This window comes from Passer domesticus, chromosome Z (assembly GCF_036417665.1).
Source record: "Passer domesticus isolate bPasDom1 chromosome Z, bPasDom1.hap1, whole genome shotgun sequence".
NCBI lineage: Eukaryota > Metazoa > Chordata > Aves > Passeriformes > Passeridae > Passer > Passer domesticus.
Genome location: NC_087512.1, coordinates 51,084,754 through 51,102,081, shown reverse-complemented (window position 1 = coordinate 51,102,081; position 17,328 = coordinate 51,084,754). Strand labels below are relative to the sequence as shown.

General features: G+C 48.9%; 1 protein-coding gene and 1 long non-coding RNA gene across 3 annotated transcripts; both read left to right on the top strand.

Annotated features, from left to right (window-relative positions):
• The first annotated feature begins 717 nt into the window (after positions 1–717).
• LOC135290904 (uncharacterized) lies at positions 718–6,100 on the top strand. Of its 2 annotated transcripts, XM_064404931.1 has the most exons (5): positions 718–1,253; positions 1,883–2,230; positions 3,071–3,237; positions 4,226–4,346; positions 5,437–6,100. In XM_064404931.1, the coding sequence occupies exons 1-5, from the start codon at positions 743–745 to the stop codon at positions 5,505–5,507; spliced, it is 1,218 nt and encodes a 405-aa protein (XP_064261001.1). In that variant the 5' UTR covers positions 718–742; the 3' UTR covers positions 5,508–6,100. The 2 variants fall into 2 exon arrangements, with proteins under 2 accessions (XP_064261001.1, XP_064261000.1); XM_064404930.1 differs by lacking the exon at positions 5,437–6,100 and having other exon boundaries at positions 4,226–5,394.
• Positions 6,101–6,344: 244 nt separating this feature from the next.
• LOC135290607 (uncharacterized) lies at positions 6,345–8,061 on the top strand. The gene is made up of 2 exons (XR_010353366.1): positions 6,345–6,569; positions 6,922–8,061. It is a non-coding gene; the product is annotated as an uncharacterized LOC135290607 (long non-coding RNA).
• Positions 8,062–17,328: the final 9,267 nt, after the last annotated feature.

Sequence of the window (17,328 nt, the reverse complement as noted above, 5' to 3'; positions counted from 1 at the left end):
TTTGTCAGTCTACAGTGACAAGAGCTGGCTGCAGGAGGCATTTGCATTGGAACTCTCCCCAGATGGGGGGAAGAAGAGGGGATTCCTGAGGAAAGAAAAAGGCAACACTGTTTGGGAAAACACCAGCATGAGTTCACTACAACTCCAGGCCAGAAATCCCTTGAATAAAGCAGCATCCATCCATGGGGCAGCACTTTAGCTTTGAAATCAATCTGACAAACCTGCTGCCCCTTCCTGCTGCTGTAGCTGACTCTAAAGCACGAGAAATGTGCCAACTCTGCCAAAGACAGGCAGACATGGTGAGATAAAAAGAGCCAGTCTGCTGAAAAGGAGACCAAATGAATGTTTTCTAATGCCCCCTTCTCATCCTTTCCCCAGCCAAGCCAGAGCAATGTCCTTCCTCTCTGTCACCGATGGTGACCCAGGCACGGGATGCACAGTGGGGACAGAGCCCGCAACTGCTCCCAGTGCCTTCGCCACGGGCTTCCATTGCCCTGAAATGCCGTGCCGGGCGCTGCCCTTCCGTGCCGTGCCGTGCCGTGCGGAGCCCGGCCAGCGCCGGGAGCCGCCCCGCCCGCGCTGTGCCCGCGGCCCCGGCTCTGCCGCGCTCGTCCCCGCCAAGTCCGGCCCGCGCCGGGGCCGCGCTGGGCGCGAGCGCAGCGCCCCCCTCCGGCCGCGCGCCGCCGGCGCAGCCGCGGCCGTTGCGCCGCGGGCGTTGCGGCCACAGGCGGCGATCGGAGCCATGGCGGAGCTGCCGCTGCCCGCCGGGCTCAGCGCCAGCGCCTTCCCCGCCAAGCTGTGGCGCCTGGTGAACAGCCCCCGCGTCCGCTCCGTGCGCTGGGACAGCCGCGCCCAGGGGCTGCTCGTCGACCGCTCGCTCTTCGAGCGGGAGCTGCTCAGCCCGGGCGACGCCCACGGGGGCGGCGAGGGGGTGGGGCCGACGCCGGACTCCTTCCAAGCCACGCACTTCGGTAGTTTCGTGCGGCAGCTCAACCTCTACGGCTTCCACAAGGTGCCGAGCCGGGTTGGCTCATCTGAGCCCGGCGATGCCGGGGGCTGGCTCCACTTCAGGAACCCCAACTTTCGCCGCGACCGCCCCGACCTCCTGCTCCATATCAAGCGCCTGACCAGGGCCAACAGGCAGCGGCTGGCAGCGGGGCTGGAGGTGCGCAGCCGCCAGCCCAGCCGCTTCCAGCAGCTCCGCACGGAGCGGCCGCTGGCGTCCTTCCCCGCCGGGCAGCCGCCCAGAGCCGGTGAGAAAGAGTGGGAGCTGTGGGCGCGGAGGCTGGCGTGGGCTGTGGCCGTGGGCCCTGCCCGTGCTGGGGCTGCTCAGCGCAGCTGCCCCGGCTGGCACAGGGGCTGTCCTTGGGCAAGGCAGCTGTGCCGGCAGGGCCCGGGAGCTGTGCCGGCTCTGCCGGGCTGCCGGGGCTGCGGGACGGTCCCGCCGCGGCTGCGCTCACCACAGCCCGGCCCGCTCGGCTGCAGCTGGCCCAGCCGTGCGCCGTGGCTGGCGCTGCTCCTTGCCTGGCCCAGAGCCCTGTCCCAGTCAAGCGCAGCTGGAGGGAGCCTCCTGTCCCTGTAGAGCAGAGGAGAAAGCACCGGGCAGTTGGGTTTCTGGCAGTTGCCTTCTGCCAAGGAGCAGCAGTGGGACAGTTTTCCCAGACAGTTGAACGAATAGGGCAGAGCTAATTAGACAAGGAATTGTTAGTTGAATAGCCCCAGAACATGTGGGGATTTTTTTCTTTCTCACCCTGTTTGGGAGGATGGGAGCTTTTGTCTTTCCTGATAGAAGTACAGTTGCTGCCAAAGGAAACACACCCAAAGACCAATAGTGACGCGGCCTTCTCTTTGCTTCCTTTCTTCTTCCCTCACTGCTACACAGTGCTCTCATACCAGGACCTCACTGCTGCCTCACCTGAGGGTTTACAGCTGCCTCCAGGCCCTTCCAGGCTAAGCGCAGGTGCTCAGGAGTCTGACCTTTTCCTGACATCTCCCAAGAAAGTCTTTGCCTCATCTGGATTTCTTGGGGTTTCATCAGAGGAACCAGGCACCAGCAAATTTCATCTCAAGCGTGAGCTCATCATTCCGCTGGTTCCCATAGACTGCAGATGCCGCCCTGAGCTCACGGTTTCTCTGCGTCCCATAGACCATCACAGCCCTTCCATGGCCTCTCCAGAGGGAAGCAGCTGCACATCTTCAGAGCAGTATTTGCCAGCCTGCAGTTCATCAGGTAGGGAAAGAGTTTCTACCCTTGCTTTCCAAGCAGGTCCTGGTTAGTGACCCTTTAAAGAGTTTTCCTGCAGTGCTCTATCATGGGTAGATCTCAAGCGAGAATCGGGTAGAAAGTGTCAAGTCGCCTAGGAAGAGGGATCTTGAAAACAGAAGGATTTTCTGCCAGCTTTTCCTGTCCTTGCTGCAGATTTGGAGGCTGTTCTGGGCATTTTCCAGACAGCCCTTCTGTAGGGGTACAAGGGCAAGGCAAAAGATATTGCCTAACAAGTCATCAGTGTTAGGTGCACTCCCCTCTTTCTTTGAATGAAGCCAGACTAGGATGGTGAGAGGATATTGCAGAGGTTTAAGACTGTCTGCCCTGAAAATCAAGGCAAACCACTGAAATGAGCTCTGCCTGCCCTAGAAGAGTTGGAGCTGCAGAATACAGCCTCACCCACAAGGCTGGTTTTAGAAAAAACTCACAGTTTAATTTCAGCATGTGTGTCTGAAGATCTGGGCTCTTCCTGGGTGAATCCACTTTCTGTGGTCTTTTGTGATGAGAAACCAAATGTAGCCAAATCCCAAAGCTGCTGGGAAGATGCAAAAGGCTGTGATTATAAAATGTGTGTGTGTGTCTATATCCCTTTTACAATCCATGCTTTAATCTGTGTACATGTGAATTAGGATAAATATTTTTTAAGAGGAGAACTCACTCCCCCACTCCCCTGGCAAGTCTGAATACATTTCTGGAACTGAGGTTGCTCTGTGCTTCCTGTGATGTTTGATCCAAGGCAGCACTAGAGCTCTGTGTCCCAAAGCCACATTGTGGAGCCTGACCAATGTGTTTGGATTCTTGCAGCCACCCCAGGCACTTCAGGCCCCAGCGCTCCAGCTGGCAGTGCTGGTTTTGCACCATGGACAGCCCCCAGCTGGCTGTGGAATACTCCTGGGGAAGAGGAATTGCCACCACCAGATCTGGACATGGTGCTTGAGACGCTGGAGGAGATGTTTTCTCCCTCTGCTCAGGTAACTGCATTGGACAGGGAAGAAAAGGGCTGGGAGCTGAGAGCTTGTGAATGTTGTTGCATGGCTGAGAAGCAAAGGCTTCTTGAGTTCAGCTCAGTGAATGGACAGGAAAAGATTTGCTTGGTGAAACAAGACTTCCTAAAGAAGAGGGAATGAAAAAGTCTCCCCCTGAATAAGGATGAAGAGGTGTGAGCCTGTGTTGGTCAGGTTTGGGTGCCTGTTTTCCTGGGAAGAATCCCTCGTGCAGGGGTGTTTGTGGTGAGGAAGTGGAAGCTTTGTAGGTTCTAAGAGGCTTTGTTTGGTGGGAAAGAAGAGAAGAGTGATTGGAGAATTGCCAAGTGTCCCGTGCAGGGAGGGACATGCCAGAGGTGCCTGTTCCAGCAGCAGATGTGGGCTGTGCCTCTTTTGGGTGGGAAGGCCAAGGCAAAGCAGGGCTGGGCTGCAGCTGCTGCTGCTGTGTGAGCCCTGCCGGGCGTGTGGGCGCTCCCAGAGCCGTGTGTGGGGCTGGGCTGGAGCTGCAGCTTTCTTGTCCTCTGGGTAACCTGGTGCCTGCAGCCCAGTCTCCATCTGGGAAATCCTCAGCTGGGCAAACTGGCCAGTCTTGCTGTCCATGTTGCAGAGCTCAGTCACCTTGCTCTTGGGCAGCTCTGTGGGAAGAGATGTGTGTTCCCACGCAGTCCCTGCCAAGCTGCAGCCTGGATGAGACTGCTTTGCTCAGGGTTGTGGAGGAGGAGCAAATCTCTGTGCCAGGACTCCTTCCTTAGCAGCCATTCCATGTGTTCAGTGTCACCCCCACGTTCAACACTGTCAGCTTTGACAGCTTTTGGACTGTGTTTGAGAAGTGAAATTGTTTTGACTCTTGAAGGGCTTTGGGGCCCAGAGTTCTTGTTAGGAACAAGGGATTAAGAGTGTGAGGCATGGAGTTGTTGGACCAGGTGTTTGGTGTAACTGGTGAGAAGGGTTTCTTCCTTTCTGTTTCTCTTTCAAGGGGAATATTAATGTTGCCCCAGAGTCTTCAGGAGGGCAGCCTGTGGACAGAGCTGAAGCAGAAGGAGCTTTGCCTGGCACCAGGAGGTGCGGGAACAATTCCCAGGAGCCCGAAGAGCTTGGTAAGGACAGAGTCCCCCTTGGTTTAGAGAGGTGTGAGATGGCTGCTGCGAGCCTGCCTCTGGCAGCAAGGGAGATGAGCAGAGTTGAGCTCCTGTCTGCAGGGCTGGTGCTTCCTGGTGCCTTTAGTTCAAATCCTGCACTGGCACAATCTCCCCGAGCCCTGCCCTCCACGCTTCTCCAGAGGCTCTGACACTGAGTCCTCTGCTGTGGCAAGGGAGGAGGGAATAAAGCTGACCTTGTGGAGTTGTGTCACCAACTCGGGTGTCCCAGTTTTGTGCTGATGTCCGTGGATAAATTTGCTGTAGGGTGTCAGTGCTCTGGAGGCAACACTGAGTGACTCTTGAAGGGAGAGAAAAAAACCACAAGAAAAGGTCAGTGTAGAAGTCTGAGCTGTTTGTCTCCAAGCATTAAATCAATGTTGTACCAGTCTGCTGGTAGGTGTAGTGAGATACATTAAAAATACAAGCAGCAGAAGCTCTGAGGCCAAGCAAATCATCAGTCACAAATCCAGTAGCTCAAGGAAAACCTGAAATTACCCCAAATTAGTGAGAACTAAAGGAGAGATAGAGCACTTTGGATCTGCATGCTTGAGCAAAGCTGCTGCAGCCTGCAGGCCTGCTAGGAAGTTCTTTCCCTCCCAGCTGTTCATCCCAGAGCTGGTGGTTGTTTTGGAGGAGCTGTTGCTCACTGCAGAGGGCAGGTTGCAGACGGCAGGGAACGGTGCTGATTCATAGCTCAGCTTCCAGCAGCCCTGAGCTTCAGCCATTTCAGTGGGGACTGAGGTCTCTCTGTCAGCACAGAGAAAGAACAAAGCTGGGCTTCTTTGTGGCAGCTGGGGCTGCCTGTGTTTCCAGCTCTCATGGGTGCCCTTTGCACTGCAAGGGTTTTGACTTAATTGGGATTCTTCAAAACTTCAGAAATTTTCAATGCTTGGATGGATTCTGACTCTTTAAAGAGCAGGCTTCAAATTGCCAAGTGAGACTCTGCCTTTCAGGCCATCTTTTACGGTCTTTGACACAAGGACAGTGACTTCCAAGAGGAAAGATGCACAGAGGCCAATATTGACCCAGTGTTCCCTTTGCTTCTCAGATTTCCACCTAATCTACCTCGCCAGGAGGGCTGCCCTGCGTGAGAAAAAGGATCGGAGGGAGAGCCTGTGACCATCGGGCAGGTGGAATCCCTCCATTTATACATAGATTTATAGATTTCCATAGTTCTATTTATATATCCTTGTAGTTACATTTATTGATTTATACAATCCTATTTATATATCCACATAGTTATATTTGTAGGTTTATAGAGGACATATATATATATATATATATATATATACATCTATACAGTTAAATCTATATATAGTTTTTGATGTGATAGAATTATATTTATGTGCATGTAGTTACATTTATAGATTTTAAAATTGACATTTATATACATAGAGAGTAATAATATATTTTTAATATTTTTATATTTATAAATCTGCATCGATATGTAGTTAGAGTTATATGGATTTTTAGATGGATAGATTGATGTTAGTGTAGGTCTAGGCAGTATTTTTACCTCTTTCCCCCTCGGCTGCCTTTTTCACCTCTGGCTTTTCCCCCTGTGCCCCCTGTGTCCCCTCTCCCTGGGCTGGGTCCGAGCTGGCGGCCGGGCCGGGCGCAGCAGCAGTTCCAGCCCCGGATGTCCCTGGAGCGCTGGGAGCTGCCGGTGGCCCCAGGCACTGTCCCCTGAGGAGCTGCTGAAGGACGGTGAGACTGAGGGGGCTGAGGGGGCTGAGGGGGCGGTGGGGCTGAAGGGACGGTGACCCTGAGCTGCTGCTGGGGCTGAGGGCTGTGGGGCAGCCCAGGGCCATGGTGGCACTGAGGTGACAGGCAAGTGGCACAGGCTGAGGGGGTGGCGGGTCTAAGGGGACGGGATGGGTCAGAAGGGACTGAGGGGGGTGAGAGGACTGTGAGGGGCTGGAGAAGCTGAAGGGGGCTGGGGGTTTGGCGAGAGCATGGCGGGGCTGAGGGGATGGAGGGGCCAGCAGGGAGCACAGAGGGCTCCGGGACTGCAGCTCTGCCAGGCCTTGGAACCAATTCCAGAACCTCCACTTTTGCCACAGCTGCAATGAAGACCACGAGGACCGCCGGAGACTGCCGGGAGCCAGCAGGGAGAAGCCGAGGGCCAGCAGCAGGAGCAGGGAGCGAGGCCCTGCTGCTGCCAGCCTGGAGAGAGCCCGGGTGAGGCCCCAGGGCCGGGGAGGCAGGGTGGGGCTGAGGCTGGCGTGGGCTGTGGCCGTGGGCCCTGCCCGTGCTGGGGCTGCTCAGCGCAGCTGCCCCGGCTGGCACAGGGGCTGTCCTTGGGCAAGGCAGCTGTGCCGGCAGGGCCCGGGAGCTGTGCCGGCTCTGCCGGGCTGCCGGGGCTGCGGGACGGTCCCACCGCGGCTGCGCTCACCACAGCCCGGCCCGCTCGGCTGCTTTCTCTTTCTGACCCTCCTGGGGAGGCTCTGACATTTCCTCTTCCCTGATGGAAGTGCAGCTGCTGCCAAGGGAAACGTGCCCCTACTGACTGAGTGTTCCCTTTGCTTCCCAGATGTCCTATCTGCTGTCCCTGTGCAGGAGAGCTGCTCTGCCCGGGAGGAAGAGGCCGCAGGAGAGGCTTTGAAGATGGGGCAGCTGGGGTCCCTTTTCTTTCTGTAATATATCTATTCATATATATAGTGTATATTATGTAATATTTAATTTCTGTTTACATATGTAGATTGTTATATAGGTATTTATATATATAACAATATATATTTTTTATATATATAAATATTTCTCTGTGTGTGTGTTTAGTACTATTTAAACATGTATGGAGTCATATAGTTGTACAGTTGTATCGATAAGGTTCTTGGTACAAGGTTCCTTGGGGAGGGAATGCAGCGGCGACAGCTAGCCTGTAAGACTCTGACTCCCCGGCACGCTCCGGCCGCGCCGCCGGCAGCACTGAGGGGGGAAGGGCACTCTCCCCCTGGGAGACTTCCTAGGGAGAGTGCTTAAGGCTGAATGCCTTCAGAAGGGCGAGAACCCCCAGAGCCGTTGGAAGAGGAGCTGGGCTGCGACCCACAGGAGAAAGACCGGACCGCGCCGACAGGGAAAACGGGAGGGTTTATTGAAAGTGCGTCGGGCGCAGACAAAAATGCTTGCCCGGCAGGGCCTTATAAACAGAATACAATGACCAATCTAAATTTTTGAGAGGAGGGAATAACGCGTAACAAACATCTCGGATCTCCAGTGGGAATAAACTGAGGGTTGAACCCTGACCTCTGGTCCAATCACTCAGTGTCCAAGACAGAAGGTTCTGGATGGAAGGGTATGGACACTGAATAACAGACAGGCAGCCAGGGAGGGATTAGGAGAGATAACTCGTAACTGACGGGACAATCAAGGAGAGGGGGAGAGAGAGAGAGCCCGGGCAAAACCATAACAGGAATGGGGGGTACAGGAATAAACCAACTTAAAACTAATGCACCCCTACAAGGGAATGCATATTTTTGTATTTCTATATGGGCTGTACACTTGTAGTAATATGTAATAAATTAGGTTGTTAAAGTCCTAATTGATCTTTGTATCTAGTGAGTTGTAGAGGCTGGCAATAAATTAGGTTTTCTTAACTGAAGTTGGTATTTTTATATTTTTACATAGACTGGTTGTAGTAATCTAATAAATTCTTGTTCTTAATCCAAATGGAGATTTGTGTAGTTCTGTATTGTCAGCACGGGTGCAGCAATTTGAAATAAATGATGTTTTTCAATGGAAATTGATTCTCGTGAGTTGTAGCCGCAGCTCTCTTCACAGAGAGCAGCAGCTACATCGTGTGTTTGTCCATCAGCAGTGTGGCAATCTGCAAGAAATGCCATTTGTCAGCTGCGATGGGGGTTTTGTGATTTGTGCTACCCCAAGCCATGAGCAGATGGAAATGCTGCAGGATTTGGGCCATGGAAATCTCCGGCCACGGCCAGCACATGCCCCACCTGCACTCAGGCTGGGCACAGGGAGCGCAGATTTGGGATGGCAGCAGAGCCACACGTTGGCTCAGCACTGGCTGCCAAGGCCTGCTGAGAAAACTCCGGGACTCCACTGGGAGCAGAGCTCCTGCTCTGTGGATATGCAGATAATTCAGTCCATGTTTGGTTCTTTACAGACATACACACACAGAGAGCTGTAGGCAGCGCTCAGTAACCCGTGACATACTCGATTGTGGGAACTGAAATGGATATTTCTCTGTTTATAGATAGGCGCAGCAGAGTGGTGCCATTCTGCAGCCATCTTGTATCAGGCAGTGGTCGCTCTGTCTAAGCAGTGCAGTTGCAGCAGTCTGTAATGAATTTCCCTTTTCAACTGACATTGGCTTTGGGGCACTTCTCGTTTCCGTGATGAGCGACCACATCAATGTTTGTCCCTATTTCTTCACTGATCCTGAAGCTTTGACGAGTGTGTGACAGGCTGTGGCACCCAATTCCTCACAGGTGTGTCCAGCTGTGGGTAAGAGACCTGTCTTGTCTGTGAAACATCCGTCTGAGGGTATTTGTCTGAGAGTTGTGGTCCATCTCCAGAACCCCCTCAGGCAGCACCCTGGCTAGGGAGGGGAAAAATGTAAGGGGATTTATGGCATTTCTTCTCTTTTATCATGTATTTGCACGAAGCTGTAGCCTAAACTTCGTAAAGCAAAGGATAGACTTTGTTTGGTCATGCCGTGTGGAGCAAATGGTGCAGGAACAGCCACAAGCCAAACTGCAGGAGCAGCTTCTTCTTGGTCCTAACAGGACATTGTGTACAAGAAAGCACCACAATCTTATTGATTCGATGTTGGGAAGGATGAAAATTTGACAAGAAAGTCTCACAGATACGTATGCTTAGCAGAAAGATTTTTGAATGTAGAAGCTGAGGAAGGAATAGAGATGGAAGCAAGTTTTGATATAGAAGAAAAGAATTGCTGAGCCAGTCTTACTGGATAACCAAGGAGGCAAAGGATATGTTAGTTAGAAGGGGTTTTTATGACTTAGAACAAAGGATAAGCCCACCTCAAACAAGAAGATGTTTTTACTAAGCAGAAAGATAGCACAGGCAAACAAGTCAGCAAATGTTGCAAGTAGAAAAAAGGTGTCAGAATTTTCCACTGCAAGAAAACTGAAAAACAACTTCTGGCTTAAACTGTAAACACATTTAGTGATTGGAGAATACTAACATGAATATGGTAATTGTAGTAGTTACGAGGTGCCCGGCAGATGTGGGAGTCCTTGGGTAGGCAGAAGTGAAGATTTTAACCCCTTTGTAGACTAATAGAAACCTTACAAATACTGAATCCTCCTGAATCAGAATGAGGTGAGAGAGAGATGGGAGATGACATGGGCAAGCGTGAGGAAAGCTGGAAGAGGAGAGAAGAATCCTGGGTGGAAGAGATGATGGAGTGGCCTTGGGCTGGACTCTTTCTTGTATAGCCATGGACAGACCCGTGTTTTTTCCCTGTGACCCAGAGACTGTATTTAGGGGGAGGCAACACCCAGGAGTCAAGAGTGAAGCAGCGGCGTGAACAAAGACGGCTGAAGGGGGTGTGAGATGCCCTGTGTCTCCACGGAGAGGAAGATCTCTGTTCATGAGGCCCCTCGGCCCCAGGGGGTGAAATTTGGGGGGGACTGGTGTCCCAAAGTTGAGAGACTGCTGCTTCTGGAAGTGGTTGAAGCATCTTTAAACGGGGAGCCCTAAAAGCAGTCCTGGCCCGTGTCCAGTGGTGAGAGCACTGGACATGGAGGGGGAGAAGTCACGAGGGCGATGTTCTCTGGGTGGGGCCATGGGTGACACGGAAGCACAGGAGGTTTTAATTGTGCTTCCAGGGGAGGCCCATGAGGCAAGGGAGGACTCCTCTCTCTCCCTGATGGATTTGAGGGTTGATAATTTGAGGGGTGGTGAATCTGTGGAGAAAAGGGAGGGGGAGGAGGAAGGTATCTGGAAGGTTTTCATTCTTAGTTTCGGATGTGTTCCTTTCTAGATTTGTAATAAATAAAGTGTTGTGTTTTTCCCTCCATCCCCGAATGGGAGCCTGCTTTGTTCTGTTCCCGGGTCACATCTCACAGCAACCATTTTGGAAATATACCCTTCATGGGGGCCCTGGCATTGTGCCAGGGTCAAACCATGACAAAGGCTCTCCAGGCCTGCCTGCAGATGCAGCTGACAGCTCTAGGCACAGGTTCTGTCGCCCATGACCCTGGACTGCTCTAACGTCTTGCATGTGATAAACTGCGTTTTGGAAGAGCCGCCTGGAGTCCTGCATCTCTCATTTAGGCTCTTACAATTCACCTCTTAGGTAAAACCACAGTGATTCACCGTGTCAAACTAGCTGGGGATGGAAATAACAAACATCCCTGGGCTGGGGCAGAAGCCTGGGAGTCACACGCTTGGAAAAAGAGAGCTGGCAAAGCCAGCCCAAGGCGCAGGCACGCATTTGGCTCCAGGCAAGAGGGATCTTGTAGTGCACAGCTCGGAGGGACTCCAGGCAGAGGAGCCGGCCGGCGGCAGGGAGCAGCTCCCGCTGTCACTGCCAGGGAAGGGCTCGCAGGACGCAGGAGGAGCGGGCACATCGCGGATGGACAGCGGAGCCCCTCCTGAGCCCCGAGGTGATCCCTCCTGCTGCTGCAGTCACAGCACAGCCACCTGCCCTGCAGGCTCTCTTTGCCTTCCTAAGCCTCAAGCTGTGTTGGTGTTTTTCCTTTTCATGAACGGGCCGGGGCTGCTCGGGTACAAGACTTGAGCGTTATTGGCGGGATCAGCCTCGTTACATGGTTGAGACAATAGGCAGAGGGCAAAGCTCACGTACAGCCAGCAGCAGCCAAAGATTTCTTTCTTACAGAGCATCTTAAAAACTTTTTAGCCAATAGCATGTTGCTAAAGCTTACAGACAGTTGTTTTAACCGATTACTAAAAGTACACGTACACCTGCTTCACACAGTGCTTGCGTGTCTTCTTTTTATTAACAATACACAATGTTCCATTAGTAAGCTTAAAACTTTCTAGTATTTTGCTAAGCATATTTTCCTGCCATCTAAAAGTCTATCTTAGCCAAGCCTAAGACTCAAGCTCTTGTTTAATATCCTCACTTGCTCTACTATTGTAACATTTTCTACTTTCAGACTTTGCAGCTGCAGATAGCTCTAAGTGTCTTGGCTCTTTCTGTTTCTAAGGCCTGCTTTCCCAGCTTTCTAGAGATCTTCTTAGCTTTACTAATTCCTCCACAACCCACTGCAGGAAGCAAACCTGATTACAAATGAAAGCAATTATACCAGATCAAAACTTGTTGGCCCACTGCTAATACTGGATGTTTAATTTTTTAGACTGCATTAAGTACCATCTGTGTTTCCAAAGGTGGTGCTCCAAATTTAGAACCATGCATTCTCTCCTTCAGCTGATATACACACACACACATATATATATTTATACACACATATATGTTTGTAATTTTCTATGTTTGTAACATCTGTGTGAAGAAAGGGTAAACTTAAGAAAGTGTACTTTTTTCACAGCAGCACAGTTCCATAGAAATTTATTTGAATTTTTTTTCTGAGGTACCCATATTATAAAGACACTTTGGTAAAACTAGTAAGGATGAGAGTTGCAGGGCTGGTTTAAAATCGAATCCAAATTTGATTTCATTCTGTGCAATATTTCCATTAAATCTGAATAATGCCCAAGACTAAAATACTAGAGTTCTATTTTTTTTTCCCATAGGAAACAAGGCATAGGTGTACTTTTGATTTTTCATTTAAATAGAGGAATCCACTGGACTAACGGATACCTTGGAACTTCTTTATCATTTACAACTACCGACAGCTCTCAGGAACAGAAAGATTAAAGGAAGGGAGGAGAGCAAATCTTTTAAAGCTATGACCTGAGAGTTATTGTACATCAATCTGGAGTTACTTTACATCACTTGGTTAAATACACCATTACCTAAAAATCATGTATATATGTATTTGGTAAGAAGTATCAACTGAATAAACGCTATACATAAACAAGTTCTCATCTAATTATTTTTTGCTAGCCTCATGTTCTCTTCTTATTTAGTAAAATCAGGAAGAGAAACACTGCTGTTCTTTGAAAAATTAATCTGTTAAAATATTGACAACCCTGATGTTTGATGTAGGAGTCTACAAGCAATAATTTTAATTGTCACCAAAGAAGAACAAAAGGGACACATCATCTGTGGTAAACACCAGACATTGTTGCCAGTAGGGTTGAACAAACTATCTGTATGATGTTGTACAGCAGTTAACGTGAAGATCTCATCAATGATGGAGATAAGAGACACTGACCCTTGAGGATTCAAAGAAGCATTTGATAACAATAAGAAGAGCTTATCTTGCCCATCTTAGTTATACTTAAAATGTATTTTATAGGAATTTGATTTATACTGATTGAAAACTCATCACTTCTTGTATGTTGCTGAATAATTAATGCTGATTATTTTAGTCTCAGCCCACAGACTTCAAAGATAAACACATTGCTCCAGCTTGCAGTATGGAACCAGTATCACTTGATTTTGTCACTGAAGTATCAGGAAGTGTTGTAAATGACACAGACTGCCATGGCGAGGTATTCCCAGGATCCGGTCAGCACTGCAAGTAAACATAGGTCTGATTTGCAGTCTGGCAGCAAATTTGCTGAGAGCAAACCAAGTCTCTGAAATTGCCATGGCTATAAAGGAGAAAATGTGCCAGTAGAAAAAAGCTGGATAACAGATTCGGTAAGAAATCATAAAATGACAATTAAGCAACACTATTGCAGAATTGTAAACACAAGTGGCCAGTATCATCATATCCTGTTTAGAAAGGCAGCAAAAGTCATAGTTAATCATTGCATAGTTAATTATTCTCCTCATTCATCTGGGGGTTGCTGAGGCAGCAGCAGCAATGCTGTTCCATATCAAAGATTTGTTATTGTTCAGACCACATTCTAAAATCTCTTGATTATCCACGTGCAGCATGACTTATTCTTTCAGCTAATATTTGTGCTCTTGGTAATAGGATAGTGCAGCCATGGATCGGAAGAGGCATTTTAGATCACTGATTTTATGGTTTCCATCTAGGAAAAGTAATACTAAAAAAGCTTTAACATTCTTCACATTTCATTCTTTCAAGCCAACTAAACCAAGAATCACTTTTGCCTAAGTTTTTGTCTTTGCTCTTCTGGGTTGCTCCAAGATTTGCACATGAAGGCTTGCCAAGCCTCTGATAACCAGGTATCTAGAATTTACTCTTGTGGTCTCAGCACAGCCATCTAATACTGTTTTAAATGCAACATGTCCATAAAGAGCCTACAGATACCACCCAAGACCTGCAGAGCACACATGTCCTTTTGGACAGACAAATAAAAAATGGCATCTCCCCTTAAAATTGCTCTCTAACACTCTTAGGCAGCTCCATAAAGTTTCTGTAGTGGGACTGCATGTTCTTTGCGGTCCTTATTTCCTCCACTAAAAAGGAGGTGTATTATTGTTGGTATTTAATAATTTTGGGCTGTACTTTAGTTTCCATGTGCCTGTTCCTCCATAGGAGCTGGGTGTCCAAACTGCCTGTAGAGCTGGTGGAGATCTCATCCTCGGTTCAGGTGCCTTCAAGTGGGCATCTTGTTCAATTTAATCTACCCTGTGGGATATGTTGTGCCTCATTTGCTGCTCCAGAAGGAAAAAGGTCTCCCACACACACACACACACCCATGCACACCTCTACAGACATGGGGTTCAGGGCAGGGGTCTCACGTACAGGAGATGAGCTGCTGAGGCTGAAGGTACACTCATCTTCTTTAAACAGATAAATATTGATTAGATATAGATATAGATATAGATATAGATATAGATATAGATATAGATATAGACATAGATATAGATATAGATAGATAGATATAGATATAGATAGATATAAATATAGATATATCGAGATAGATAGATAGATAGATGATAGATAGATAGATAGATAGATAGATAGATAGATAGATAGATAGATGACATAGATATATAAAGATATAGATAGATATATGAAAATTCAGCTCAGCTCGGAGGCATGAGGGGCTGCAGGAGATGTTGGCAGCTGCAGATCTGCTCAGCTGGCACTTCTGCTCTTGACTCCCAGGATAAACCCAAGAGGCTTTGTTGAGGAGGTCTCCATTGGTGGGAACACAGCTTCGTGAAGGGCACTGACTTTGGGAGTCTGACTTCTGAAACAAATGAATCCCTTTCCTGAATCACTGTGATATTTGGCAGGTATGAATGGTTATAGTGACACTCACTTAAGGAGAGGGTCACACATGGATGTGATGTAGCAATAAAAACAAAACAACCACACAAGTGGAATGCACTTTCTGACTCTTTCCGGTGAACTGTCAGCACTTTTGTCCCTACTCATGTGACTGCTAGAAGAATAGAAAGGAGAACAGCAAATTCAATCTGAAGAGTGGTGTGAAATACCAAAATAAGATTTCCAGAGAGCAGAGGAATGATTGTGATTTATAAGCATGTATCTCATTTTTATTGGAGGAAACAGAGACTGATTACAAAGGATATCCAGATCACTTTAATGTTCTCTCTGTCATCTTTTCACAAAGCATGCAATTTCCAACCCACTTCAATCAGTGAGAATCCTTTCACGGACCTGAACAGGACAAACGTTTTTATCATAATAGAAGGCACTTATGCATGGATATTTAGAGATGATAGCCAGATGTGATAGCCAGTCTTGTCTTTCTTACATTTGTTCTGGTTTTTCTACCATTCCTTTTGGTCAGCAACTTACTAGCAGACTTCAGAGATTGCTTGACATAGTTTGACACTATTTGATTCAGCCTGTATTTAACAGCACTCTGTGGACAATGTTAACTGTACTTCGTGCTTTTCCCTACTTTATTTTTACAGCCTTATTTAAAAATAAATGTGAAAAAAAATACATGAAAATTTGTACAACTTGGAATAAAAGTTACAGAGTCGTAGCCATTCAGTGTATCAAAAGGGTTAATGTTTGCAGTATGCGTTTCTGTGTTTTTATTCTCAACTCTACACTAAGTTTCCTTTTGATCCCTAGATTGCTTCCTTGTCTTCTCTGAAGTGCAACCTTCTCAGGCAGGTCTAGGGAATTCCTCAATGTAAACACTCTTTTTCTCTTTAGAAAACGGACATTTTTCCTTACCTGCAAATCACAGATCAAGTCAGGAGAGGATGTTTTTCCAGTATCCTCTAACTGCTTTATTAAACACCGCTCAGAGTATTTAAGGATTGCCATCTAACACGTGAAATGCAAGTTGGTCCGTCCAGGCTTTACTCATTATGCAGCTCTTGAGGCTTAGAGGGATTATCCACCAGTTCCTGAGGAAAGCAGCTCTTGACCACGCCAATTTCCAGACCAAACAGCACCGTGGAAAATTATGTTCTCCCATGTGTTTGGTATGTCTGCTTCCCCTGGAAGACACAAAATAAAAACGGATCTTTCAAGAGTTAAGTTTTAATAGAAGTGAAGAGCTGTTCATGTTGGTTATTGCTAATTTTGTCCATCCGTTCAGGATGGTAAGAGGAAGGACTTGGAGCTGCTGAGAGCATTCAGCTGTTTATTGCAACTTGCAGAATGAGCCGTCAGATGGGAGAGCAAATGTTTACGTACGCAGACAGGTACAACAGGCCGTTGCTGCATTTTGTAACTTCATAACTCAACTTACAACTATTTTCTGTTATATATATTTTTAGGCTGTGTTTAGTGGAACCTGCAAAAAACCCACAGATTATTAAATGTGGTAATATTACTTGTAAAGTGTTTCCCTATAGAGAAAAGACTTTTGTACTAGACTGGGAGAGGTTTGTCTTCCAAAAATTATAATGCAAGAATTCAATTGAGATATAGGCAGGTTGTCGTAACACAATTGTTTTGACTTCGTACTCTAATTTCTTATTTTTGTAATCCTCGAAAAATATTGATTGATCGATCAATCTATTGACTGATTGCAGAAACCTTTGAAATGCTTACCAGGCTGGCTGAGAATTCACAAGCACACCGCTCTGCAATGTGTGCACAACCACGGCTGCTGAGGCTGCTGTGAATGTGCAGGAGTTTTTCACAGGTGGTGGGCTCCTCCTGTCCGGCACAGCCCTGAGCACAGAGGAATTTGGGAAGGGATGTTGTGATGCCTGTTTGCAGCAGTCTCCAGCCCGGATTAACCCTGCTCTGACGGACAGGTCCCTGCAACGTGCTGGTGCCCGCAGGCGGCAGGAGAGACCCGGGCCCCTTTGGCATCGTTCCCAAAAAGGCCGCGGGACAACGGGAAGGTCGCTGTGCCCCGGGCGGCCTTTGCCGCGGGCTCTGAATTTGGGCATTGCAGGATCTCTCCAGCAGGTCCCCCGCCCTTCTCCGCAGCCGGCACGGAGCTTTGCTGAGAAGGCGGCGCTGCCCGGGGCTGAGCCGAGCCCTGCCCGCCCGCTGCCCCTGCAGCCCCGAGGCCGCCCGGCTGCCGCAGCAGGAGCCGCTCCCCGCGGGCCGGGCCTGCTCCGGCCCTGCAGCAGCTCTCAGGAGCGCCGAGCGCAGCACACGGCATCGAGCCCGAGCTGCTGAGCTTCCATCCCTGCTCCTGACGCTCCGGGGCAGGCTGGGATCCACGCGCCGGAATGAGCGCAGCAGCTGGGACGCCGCTTTTATCCGCGCTTGGGGCAAACGGGACCGTAGGAAAAGTGTCACTGGCAAAGGACTTTGTCTAAGCACAGTTTCTAGTTGACTCTTGGTATCAGATACTAGATAAAACCCTGTCCCAAGTTCTCCAGTTCCTCTCTCTGCCCTGCCTTGGGCTAAGAAATCTAGCTGGGTACTTTTTATAAATGTAGGAGTGTTGGGTTATTATTACTGAAACCAGGTGCCGTATTACTTGTCTGTGCTTGTGCCCTTACTAGTCTAATCCTGCCTAAGAACCATTCATGAGGATTCAATGAAATAGC

Coding starts and splice junctions, on each gene's coding strand:
- LOC135290904 (XM_064404930.1), top strand. CDS start 743: ATGGCGGAGCTGCCGCTGCCCGCCGGGCTCAGCGCCAGCGCCTTCCCC. Junction 2,231..3,070: donor GCCAGCCTGCAGTTCATCAG/GTAGGGAAAGAG, acceptor GGATTCTTGCAG/CCACCCCAGGCACTTCAGGC. Junction 3,238..4,225: donor TGTTTTCTCCCTCTGCTCAG/GTAACTGCATTG, acceptor TTCTCTTTCAAG/GGGAATATTAATGTTGCCCC.